Genomic DNA, 12768 nt, shown 5'->3' on the forward strand with positions numbered 1-12768 from the left:
CATTTGGGCTGTTACATTCCCTATCTGGGTTGTGACATTTCCTATCTGTGTATTCATTTGGGCTGTTGTCTGAGCTACAAATAGTGACATCAAATCTGTCTGAATTACTCTAAACATTTGCATAATGTCTGACTCTACTGGACCTCGTGCATTTGCGGAATCCGGAAGAGTTTCCAAAGTTGACATATTATCGTCTGTCGCTTGCGACTGAGTACCACTAGTCGCTGCAACTGCGTTATCAGTATTTGAAATGTTTCTCCCTCTATTAGGTATAGGCTGAGCAGCTGATTCCTCATCGGCTGAATTATCCACCATTTTGGTTTCTTATCTTAATTTCACCATAGCTGTATATAGCCGTAAACTAGCGTGCAGCCAAACTTCACTACTATTGCGGCTCGTGCTACACGTAAACAAATCACAAATGACGTCGCGCTCGCTCGTGAAATTCAATTTAGTAAAATACGTTTCTGGTGAAGCAGTAGACTGATACGTAACTTCGACGCGCGCTGTCAATGAAAATGATCCGCAATCTTGTGATACATTCACGTATAATTTATTTACAATCTACAAAACTGTCAAAGAAAGAAGTTTTGGAAAAAAATGCGTGCTACGCAGTGGGTGTCGAAAAAATGCAATTCACTCCCATATGATCAACAAAAAACGTAGTAGTGCTGTTGCGTATTTTCTTTTGCCGGTCGGTTTTCTTGGTAGGAAATTTAACGTTTAATGTTACAAAAGTTCCTTCTTTTCCAAATTTTTTTTAGAATAAATATTTGTAAATTTTATGGACTGATTTCGGTTGTAATTTTCTTATCTGGTACGCAGTTCACGCAACATGTAACAGACACAACTGGTTATAGCCACAATAATGGATCGAAAAGATTACTTAGGTATTTCAACTTAAAATGTATACTGATTTTTCCTGAAACAATGGTTATGGCACTCGGTCACCATTGTAACCGCCCTGTTAAAATGTTAGAAGCTTAGTAATTTTTAAATGAGAGTTATTATCAATGTCGCGTAATAAGTATTTCGCGTGAAGCGCCGTTGCGACACAGGCAAAGGTTAATTGTGGAAACAAAGCCACTGAATATTATAAGTAACGTTATTAAAGAATACACCCAACTGACTACACAAAATAAGAGGGTACGTACATTCGCGGGTGAGTGGTTCAAAATAAGAATTAATACTGCGAAGGAAATGGGTCATAAGTATAGTTAAGTTGGTACACACTCTATGTACGCGAACGTACGATCGTAATAGAGGCACGTACGTTGTAAATACTATCATTCCCCGTTGCCTGGGTAAAAAGAACTGTGGTTAAAATGCATTTATTCATCTGAGAAAGAAAATAATCCGACTTCGTAATTAAAAGAGAAGAGCGAACGCAGGTTCTGAATGTCGCGGCAAATATATTGAAACTGACAATGGCGGCCACGAAGGGAAAGAGATGAACGTATTCACGTACCTGTATTGTTGAGCAGCGCCGTCGTGAAGATCGTCGCCTCCATCTAAATTCTCCATATAAAATGAAAATAATAATAATCTTCCAGAGTTACAGGAGGTTCCGTTGAATAAATTGCTTTCATTGTATAACACCATTTAACTTTAAAACTGCACAAAACGTCTTATCACCAGGACATGAGTACAACGAGAGGTAATTAATAGTAAAACTAATAAACGAAGAGCGTAAATCTTCTTTTGTCAGTCCGTGTTAAAAACTTTTAGAGTGGATCTTTGGTGTGAGAGTCGAATAATTATCCATACGGTACATTTATCAATAAGAAAAAATTATTAAGTTCCTTTATAGTTGTTGTGTTTTGTGCTCCATGATTTCTTCCAATAACAATTTTTCAGTTCATCGTATGGTGAAAGGTTCTGCTATTCATGATAACTACCTACTAGGAAAAAAATTGCTTTTAGAGTACGCACTACGTTCCAGAACATGTATCATCGACCTCGCAGTTTTTTCAGATGTAAGAAGGAGGTGATGAAAAGTGCCAAAGCAGTATGCCAGATGCCTTTTCATTCCGTGACAAGTTATTATGCAAATCAACAACATTTGTACATGCAAATTATTCAGTTTGACATGCAAATTACTTACATTTTAGTTAAATTTAATAGAAGTCGAGAAGACTGCAGAAAGCATCTTTATCTTCAATTGCAGTAAAACAACAGTGATTACATAGGTGATTTCTTCTTTTTCTTTTATCTTGGCACTTGTAGACGTCCTTGCCTGTTTACTGGGAACAGTGTGAAACGACTTCTGTGAGCTGCATCAGCTGGAGAGTAGACAGGATAGTTCAACAGAAGAACCCCCAATACTTTTATGGTTAGCTACTGCTGGCCAATAGATCTGGAACAATCGCCGGACAATTTCAGTTATATGACAACCACGATAAGCAATCACTGTTGTCAAGTCGCGGATTTCAAATGGTTCAGATGGCATTGAGCACTATGGGACTTAACATCTGAGGTCATCAGTCGCCTAGAACTTAGAACTATTTAAACCTAACTAACCTAAGGACATCACACACATCCATGCCCGAGGCAGGATTCGAACCTGCGACCGTAGCGGTCACGCGGTTCCAGACTGAAGCGCCTAGAATCGCACGGCCACACCGGCTGGCTAAATCGCGGATTTGGTAGGTTAAAATTTAATATGTTAGAGTGCTGAACTTACCATGTGCTTCCTTTCCTAAACTTTGCCAATCATAAGTCATTTCAATCTTATTTTTTGTTTTATCGTTATTGTTGTTATATTTGGCGTATCTTTTACTTGACAGTCACATATACTTGAAAATGTCTAAACGAAATCAATTTGTTATAATAACCTCAAGAATTTATCATAACTGTGAATTTCATTTTATGGTGCGTCATCCCTGTGAACAATTAATGAAATTTTATGGTTAACCCACCCTTCTCTTCAATAGCGACGCGAAAGAGGGGGGGGGGGGGGGGTTCTGCAACTTGAAGATCGCTGTTACTTGCACGTTTGCGTTGAACACTACTGCGCCACTACCACCGTCATAGCTGTCATTCCAACCTCTAACAGGTCTTCTGACACCGTTTGTAAAGGATATGCCGGAGTGGAGCGATTGGTTCTCTTCAGAAGGTGGAGAGCAGGTGTAGAAGATGATTATGGCCAATTGTGACAAAAAATTTACTAGCTTCTCAATCTGACGTGCATAAATGCACGCCCATGGGTGGGGGGAAGGAGGGTGGGGGGGGAGTAGCGGCCAGTATGGGCTGGCATGCCGGTTTCAATTCTTCTGGCGCTGTCACACCCAGGGGCTCAGAGCTGAGAGGATATTAGCTCAATGCCCGGCCCATTCAGCTACAGTTGGTGGCTCCGTTGGGATGGCGGAAGAGCTTTGGCGGCCTGTACGATGGCAGCCAACACACAACAAATGCCGATTTGAAGCCGAGCCGCCACAAGACAGCCACTTTTATAAATAACAAGGCAGATTTTTTTGCAGCTGTGGTGAAGCACGCAGCTCGGCAAGTCTTGGATAACGTCTGGAAACGCTCAGTATTGCCCAACGACTAGGCGAAAGTTGCAAGCTTCTGGGCATGGCGTTAGTGCTGAACTAGGAGTGTCGACAAGCGCCTGAATTTCGGCATCGGGTCCCAAGTTGTGCCTGTAACATTACAATTTATATCAAAGCTTTACAGAATGGGATAATTTCCACTTCATCCTATAGAAATCCAATAAGAACCAGAAATAATGAAATGTACCGGCATGAACAATGGATACGATCCTTACCTCATTAATCGATTGTCAGAACAGACAAAAAATAAACTGAACAAAGAACAACAAATGACAGCACAAGTGACAGCACCCCACCACATAAAGATGTTAAAATGCTGTGCCTTGGTGTAACATATGGCACATAAGTTAGATTATTCAAAGTACACTCGGAAAAATCAGCTTCGGCACTAAACAGAAACCTTTATGAAGCTTATTCACAATATTATACCGTCAAGGGCTGTACCCATGGCCTAGATGTAGCATCTTTGGCTAGTAACCAAACTGTCTTCAGCTCCGTGTTCGTACCTCACAACTACTTAAATTTTGAACGAAAATCATCAGCTGTGATGGCCGAAGACTTCTGGCAACGGCCTTGTCATAGAGGGTGGAGGAGCTAACAGAGGTTTAGGGCACTCTCTTGCCCTTTGTGTGGGAAGTCACCCCCAAAAGGCGGAAGAATTAGCAATGATTAACGGCATGAGAATACAGGCAATCCTTAGGATAGTGACATGCTTATATAAAGATGGCAGTAGTATCGTAAGCACAAGGTATGAAAAGACAGTAAATTTTTACTCCACTGATTCATGTGAAAAGGTCTCCGACGTGGCTATGACCGCACGACGGGAAATAATAGACTCTGATCGCAGAATAGTAGTTGGAGCTAGACGCCTGAGACATTCGGGAAATCGGTAGGGAATTCAGTATTCCGAGATCCACAGTGCCAAGAGAGTGTCAAAAATATCAAACTTCTGACATTACTTCCCACCACGGACATCGCAGTGGCCGACGGCCTTCACGTGACGACAGAGAGCAGCGGAGTCTGTGTAGAGTTATCAGTGCTATTAGACAAGTAACGCTGCGTGAAATAAGCGCAGAAACCAATGTGGGACGTACGACTATTGTATCCGTCAGGGCAGTGAGGTGAAATATGGCGTTAATGATGCGAGTGCCTTCGCTAACAGCGCGACATCGCCTATAGCGTCTCTCCTGGGCTCGTGATCATATCTGGTGGACTCTGGACCACTGGAAAACCGTGGCCTGTTCAGATGAGACCCGATTTCATTTGGTAACAGCTGATGGTAGGATGCGAGTGTGGCGCAGATCCCACGAAGCCGTGAACCCAAGCTGTCACAAAGCACTGTGCAATCTGGCAGTAGGTCTTCGCCGGTGTAGGCTATGTTTCCATGGAATGGACAGGGTCCTCTAGCCCAACTGAACCGACCATTGACTGGAAGTGGATAGGTTCGGCTATTTGGAAACAATTTGGAGCCACTCATGGTTGTCATGTTCCCACAAAACGATGGAATTTTTACAGATGACAATGCGCCATTTCACCGATTTGAAGAACATTCTGGACGATGTGAGCGTATGATCTGCCCACACAGACCTCCCGGCAAGAATCTCATTGAACATTTATGGAAGATAATCGAGACGTTTATCTGTGCACAAAATCAAACACCTGAAGTACTTTCGCAATTATAGGCGGTTATAATGTCAGAATGGCTCAATATTCTTGCAGCGGACCTCCAACGTCTCGTTGAGCGCATGCAACGTCGGGTTGCTGCTCTATGCAGGACAAAAGGAGGTCTTACACGATATTAGGAGTTATCCCATGACTTTTGTCAACGCAGTTTACAGAGAAATGATAAAGAAAATTGAGAAACTGTTAGGCGACAATCAGTTTGGCTTTATGGAAGGTAAAGGCAAGAAGGGGCAGTTCCAAAGATGCGGTTAATAATGGAAGTGAGACTGAAGAAAGTTAAAGAACTTTCGTAGGATATGTGAACATAAAAAAATTGCTCAGCCGTGTAAAATGGTGTAACGTGTTCAAAATTCTGACTAGTATAGGGGCAAAGACGTTAATACACAATATGTACAAGAGACAAGAGGGAAAATGTGAGTGGAAGACCGAGAAGGAAGTATTCAGATCGAAAGGTGTGTAAGAAAGGAATGCAGTCTTTCACTCTTATTGTTTAGCCTATACACTGAAGAGGCAGTGACGAAAACAAAAGAAAACTTCAAGAGTGGAATTAAAATTCAGGTTTAAAGGATATCATTGATGTGATTTGCTTTTGACATTGGTAACCTGATTGAATGTGAAGAAGAATTGAGGATCTTATGAATGGAATGAACACTTTAATGAGTATAGAATATGGACTGAGAGTAAATGGAAGAAAAAAGAAAGTAAGGAGATGCAGCAGCTGTGAGAACAGCGGGAAACTGAACAACAGATTTGGGGATAGCGAAATAGATCAAGTTAAGGAATTCTGCTACCTAGCAACAAAATAACCCGTGAAGGACCGAGCACGGAGGACACAAAAAAGCAGAGCAGCAGTAGTGACAAGGGAATTCCTGCCCAAGATAAATCTACTAGAATCAAACATAGGCCTTGTTTTGAGGAAGAAATTTCTGAGAATCTACTTTTGGAGCATTGTATGGATGTGAAACATGGACTGTTGGAAAACCAGAACAGAAAATAATCGAAGCATTTGAGATTTGTTGCTACAGAAAATTACGTACACTGATAAGGTAAGGAATGAGGAGGTTCTCCGCAGAATCGGCGAGGAAAGGTGTATTGGGGACACACTGAGAAAGAAAAGGGACAGGATCTCAGGACATACGTTACGATAGCAGGGAAAAGCTTCTACGGCATTAGAAGGAGCCTTGGAGGGTAAAAACCGTAGAGGAAAACCGAGATTGTAATACGTCCAGCAAATAACTGAGAACGCAAGTTGCAGGTGCTACGCGGAGATGAAGAGGCTGGCGCAGGAGAGAATTCGTGTAGGACCGCCTCAAATCAGTCAGAAAAGTAAACGTCCCGTAATATACAGGTCATGATACATCTGACATTTACAAAACTGCCTGCGGCAAAAGTAGCAAACATTGTGTGCAATATATAGGCGAAACGGGCAGATATTTCAGAACTCGATTTATAGAACATTTAGTGCTACAGAGTTGATAATTGTGACAAACAGCAACCACACACACTAGTCGCACAGGCGGCTCTTCACCCCGAAGCACCTTCAAATATGACTCACATCCGATAATAGTGAAAAAAACGTATGTTATGTAAGAAATAGAATATTCTTTCACAATATAAAAAGTTGAGATAACCGCTTTCAGAAACTCAGAATTCGTCAGTAGCCTTAACGCAATGCTAATACAATACATTTTAAGAATTGAGGCCCAAAGATCCGCAGGAATTTCGGAACCTCATGAGAACGGACGTGGCTTATTTCGACAAGTTGCTGTCGATAATAAAGGAAGTAATTCGTTCAAGTGACAGAGTAATGCCGGTGGCTGTTTCACCTAGTCGGAAGTAAGAATTAAACTATTTGTCAATTGATTTTGTGATCGGACTCTCTCGCTAACCATTGTTGATTTTTCCTACCTCGCATGCTGAAATAAATCAAGAGAATCGGTCAAATCAAACGTGTCCTATCGTCAAGTACGGTATTACTTAAACCAATCTGAAATCACACATATAAATTATTCGCACATTCACACAGAAATAAACCATTTCCGCCGTACCTTATAATCATACAGTGTGTCGTGATAAACATACGGACAACTTTCCTCACTATACGCCTGAATTAGGACCCTTAACACAGGTTTGGTCTAATCCATTCCTAAAATACCAAGCAGTCGGTGCAAATGATGCTTTTTGTAAATAGGTTGTACAATAGAAAGTTCGTTGGCATAAATATTGCTTTTGTTTAATTACTACAGTTGTGAAAATTTAATCATTGGAAAATTCGCGAAATGGTCAATATGAAAACCTGAAGTTAACTGCTGGCCTCACTGTCAACAACACCTGGAAACCGTATACAATAACAGGCAGAATGCACGTTAGACGACACATATATTATTAATGCACTTGGGAGTGAGGACGCTAAGTCTGTTTATCGCAACTTAGTGCGTAATGGGAGTTAACAGTGTATGGACAGTTGACCTGATAGCATTGTCAGTGTGATGCGTCTAAGTGAGCACTATACTTGTTTACTGTAACGTTACCACGTGTCTCGTACGTGCTGCCATCTTCTGCGAACGTTTGGAATTCTGCGAACGTTTGGAAGCTGTCGCACCACTGACGTCTGAATAAATCGTATCTGTTTCTCGTGCCAAATTGTCAAGGTTGTTTGTTTTCCGAAAACTTTCATACGCCAGTAGGAAACTGCGCAAATTAAATTACTAACACGTATTTATTTTGAGAGTTAGATGTTCCGAGACCTCTATTCTTTCATATCAATTTTTTTTAATTTACATTTACTGCTAAACAACCTCAGAGTTTTAAAAAGTCTGCCATGGGTGCCATTGCGTGACAAACGACCGGAATATGCAAAAAGGCAACACAAAGTCATGTAGCTCCATGATAACGCCTCATGACACACATCAAAACGGGTCAAAGAAAAGATCGAGGCGATGAGTTGGGAAATACTAGAAAATGGCTCTGAGCACTATGGGACTTAACATCTGAGGTCATCAGTCCCCTAGAACTTAGAACTACTTAAACCTAACTAACCTAAGGACATCACACACATCCATGCCCGAGGCAGGATTCGAACCTGCGACCGTAGCGGTCACGCGGTTCCAGACTGAAGCGCCTAGAACCGCACGGCCACAGCGTCTGACGGGAAATACTAGGCCATGCGACTTATTTTCCAGACTAGGCTCCGTCCGATTAGCATATATTTGCATCACTGGGACATGCTCTCGCTGAAACGTTTCAATTTGTTTGAAAATGTACGAAAATGGCTCGCTGACTGGTTCGCTTCAAAAGAACTGTTTTTTTGGGCTTGGCATTCATAGCCTGCCGGAGAGGTGGGAGAAATATATAAACAGCAATGGAGATTATTTTAAGTTAAATATTGATACCAGTTTCAAACAACAGACGTGTAAGTATTGCAAACAGATTTGGGTTTCATGCCTGGTAATCTTACGGATTTTTCGCACATTGTCTGTTACGTTGCCCAGACAGAGCGGTCATTCAGTTTTCTTAACAGAGTTAAGAGAAAAGTTCTTCGAGGATTACAGTGGGGCAGGAGCGGCTTGTTGGATTAGCTGTGCTCAGGGCAGATTCAGAGTAAGCCCTCTCGTTAGATTATACTGGGATTATAAAAGAATTCGCATCTAAAAATACTGGACAGGAACTATACTTTTGTAAAGTATCGAATTTATGTAAACCGTGAGAATTGAAAAAGGTTCTTAAAAATGCGTTGTTTGATTTTTTTATATTAAAATTTTCTGGCAAATCAAAAAACCAGAATTTAAAATAAAGTGTTGAAGGGTGGGGCCTAAGAATGCTTACTCGGGGCGCAAAAATCCTAGTGCTGGCCCTGCCTATGTATTTGCTCTTATAATCTTATGTGCCGGCCGGGGTGGCCGAGCGGTTCTACAGTCTGGAACCTCGCGACCGCTACGGTCGCAGGTTCGAATCCTGCCTGGGGCATGGATGCGTGTGATGTCCTTAGATTGGTTAGGTTTAAGTAGTTCTAAGTTCTAGGGGACTGATGACCTTAGCAGTTAAGTCCCATAGTGCTCAGAGCCTTTTTTCTTCTTATGTAAATGATGGTAATTTTAATTCATAATAACATGGCCTACATTATAAAGTATGTGTGTCTCGGAGTATTCCGCGGCGGCATGTCTGAATAAAATCTTCTCAGTTTTCAAACCGCGTCAGTTCACATAAAATTCTCGAGTTTTCGACGGTCATATCCGCCATCGTGGTCAGTAGTAAACCACTGATTACCGGGGCTTCCACGGTTTTCCTCTTATATGGTCATTATAATGTATAAAATTAACACAGAAGTCGTTTGCAAATGTATTAAGACCTAGTTTTCTTCTGCGCTATACATGGAAACAAATAGATTATCGTGCAATCAGTTCCTTATGCATCAAATTTTTCTGACTATATGTTGTGAAATGCTTCTTCTAGTGAAGAATGAACAGCGCAGACAACATTGCTTCTTAAATTATCTCAATAATATTATATGCTGAGAAGCAATAAATTATTCCGCTGACAATGCGCTGTAAATATGCAACATCACGAAAAAATATTATGAACACGCTTGAAAGTAATAGGCACATTGTTTACTCGTTTGGTTGCTTTTTTTGTTTTTTGTTTTTATTTTTATTTAGTCACACGGATCGCACAGACTGTCGCGAATATTTGTTTTAGACCTGTAAGAATGGACAGTTAAATAGCACATGAGTTTTTATCTGATAATGTCATGAAACTGCTGAAAGAGGCCACAGAAGGTCACACAGACGGTTTAGAATTTGGAGGAGACTCTGACGGACATGATGTAGCTGTTATTTATACTGTTCCAAACAGTAATACAGTAAGTTATCGTAGTGTGCATAACACAGCGTCAGGTGAACCAACAGCTGAAACGTCGAGTACTGATGCAGCACATAGGTAGACCGTTTCCCTGTGCTTGAAGATGCATTTCGTGTAATTCGTGACACTCTCTCTGTTAATGAAGTGGCTGCAAGTTTGGGGTATGTGCATAGTCTAAAGCTGGTTGTGAAACCCAGTCCTTTGGAAAATGTCTTCCTTTTGAGGGTATACGTTTACTAGCAGAAGTCGATATCACTAATTTCCTACAGATTTTACAATTTTTTCAGCACATACTTTGTGCACCTGATTCATCGGTATGAATTCATGTTGGATTTATAAGTACATAATAAATTGAAAGCCGGCCGGTGTGGCCGAGCGGTTCTAGGCGCATCAGTCTGGAACGGCGTGACCGCTACGGTCGCAGGTTCGAATCCTGCCTCGGGCGTGGATGTGTGTGCTGTCCTTAGGTTAGTTAGGTTTAAGTAGTTCTAAGTTCTAGGGGACTGATGACCTCAAATGTTTAGTCCCATAGTGCTCAGAGCCATTTGTTTAAATAAATTGAACAGTTGTATTTATTATTATTCCCAAAGAGTATACACTCGCATGTATTTAAGTGACATGCCAAATAAAACAGCTTGTCATTTACGAGTGTATGTGTTGTCATGTCTGTATGAGGCAGTGTAGTTCACATTTATCAGTGCAGACTCGCTATACGTGTTTATATATGTAATAATGTGTGAAACTTGAAATAATTCTACAGTCTATGTGATTAAACAATCCTGTCTGTCATTATTACAGATGGCTGTACGGTTGTGAAAGTCGAAGACAATATGAAAACAATTCATGGGGCTAAATGTGTTTCACTGTCGTCTGTGTACATGTATACTGAAGTCAAGAGGTGGATAATGAACTTAGGATCACAGCGAATCTCGCTGGTTGAACTTCTGTTTTGTGCTTCTGTTTTAGTTCACTCTGCTAAGTTCAATTCTTCATCGTGGGAGCTGAACGTGGGATGCACTGGATCCTGATGCCTCGGACAGGCTTGCCCGTGATGAAGACTGCGATCTCCTCCAGCTCCTCCCTAGTGCAGCTGGCGACGATGCGGAACTGCCGCATCACCATAGCCAGCGTCGTCTTCATCACCAGCATGGCGAAGCGTGCACCCACACAGAGGCGCGACCCAGCGCCGAACGGCAGGAAGCTGTAGGGGAAAAGTGCACCAGCGACGCCGCCCTCCAGGAAGCGACGCGGCTCGAACTTGTCGGGGTCGGGGAAGAGCGCCGGCTGGCGGTGCAGCAGGTTCAGGAAGACGAAGACGACGCTGCCGCGAGGCGCCACGTACCGCCCGTCGCTCAGTGGGATGTCTTCCGACGCGAACACCGGTGCGACTGGTACCGCGGGGAACAACCGCAGTGACTCCTAAGGCAGGAAGCAGGGAATCACATCGTTTTTATGAGAATAATTCGGTGTTAAATTAAATAACCTGGATTCATGGGGATAAAACTGATGGAGATGCAAGGAATAATTAGTACTAGGATTTCACCCGGAACAAGTTCCGCCCACTCACCCCCGGTTTTCCCGGCCTCTGTTCGGCGCCTGGGCATCGTTTCAGTTGACCCACGTGGTTTACCGCGTTCGGCTGCACTTGGAGTGAATGTTACATTAATATCCTGCTAGGTCTTAAATTTTGCCAGGTAGTTAAAAGACACGTTACAAAAAAAGTGCACAATTGGCCTCAGCTGTGCCAGGTACTTCCACAGCAAAATAAGGGAAAAAAATTTAGCACTGAATTCTTTAAGTACGAGAACTCAGCATTCAGATGAATAGCCTATGAAGAAACGTACTTCCAAGTGAGGAAAAGCACGCAAAGCTAAAACAGGATAAACCTACCCTCAAAGAATAATTTGCTTAGAGAAAGAGGAACCATAGTATACTTGAACTCAGACAGTATATGTGAAACAAGCACCAATATTCACTATACTTCCAGAGGGCATCAAAATTACTTTGTTCTTGCTAGATCGATCCAAGCTGTTTTTGCGTGCTATTCACTGAATAGCTTTGCTGAAAAGTTTTAGGGGTGAAAGAAGAACTAGCACAGCGTGAAGGACGTTTACAGCCGTGAAACACCGCAGCATTTATCTCCTCCATAACTGCTCTGTGACATACATACCCATTATTTAAAAAAAATGGTTTGAATAACATTTACGAAATTAATCAATCTTTTGGTTAAAAACACACAGGAAAAGAATAACGACACATTATTTTCCTGAGACGTTTGCAACAGCATATAGGTTACTAATCACACAGAAACAGTCAAAATTCTTTGTAACCTCGTTTATAATGCGCAGGTATGGTATTGGAAGAATTTACAAGTTAAATTTCAACCATTACCCATGCAAATACTAACGAAATATGTCATACAAGCAAATATCTTACTGCTTTCATTAGGCATTTCTACTTTATGACATTCTTATCTTCTTTAACTTTCGTGAGCTACTATGAGGGCATACATAAACAAAACAACCTTCACTTATTTCTATATAACGTTAATTTTAGACAACAGAGTTATTCGACTGCATCTATGGCTTTACTACCGACATGACAAATTCAAGACCATTGTTTTCGCAGTGTATGTTTGCTCTGCTGTTTCCCTCAAATACACGTATTATAATAAGTG

General features: G+C 41.6%; 1 protein-coding gene across 4 annotated transcripts in view; it reads right to left on the reverse strand.

Annotated features, from left to right (window-relative positions):
• Window positions 1-10656: 10656 nt before the first annotated feature.
• The window catches only part of LOC124789524 (cytochrome P450 4d2-like), a 168232-nt gene continuing 166120 nt past the window's right edge, over window positions 10657-12768 (reverse strand). For all 4 annotated transcript variants that reach the window (XM_047256917.1, XM_047256916.1, XM_047256913.1 and 1 more), the window contains one exon: window positions 10657-11510. In XM_047256917.1, the coding sequence (XP_047112873.1) occupies window positions 11073-11510 (438 nt within the window). In that variant the 3' untranslated portion in view covers window positions 10657-11072. The remainder of the gene's footprint in view (window positions 11511-12768) is intronic.

This window comes from Schistocerca piceifrons, chromosome 3 (assembly GCF_021461385.2).
Source record: "Schistocerca piceifrons isolate TAMUIC-IGC-003096 chromosome 3, iqSchPice1.1, whole genome shotgun sequence".
NCBI classification, from domain to species: Eukaryota; Metazoa; Arthropoda; class Insecta; order Orthoptera; family Acrididae; genus Schistocerca; species Schistocerca piceifrons.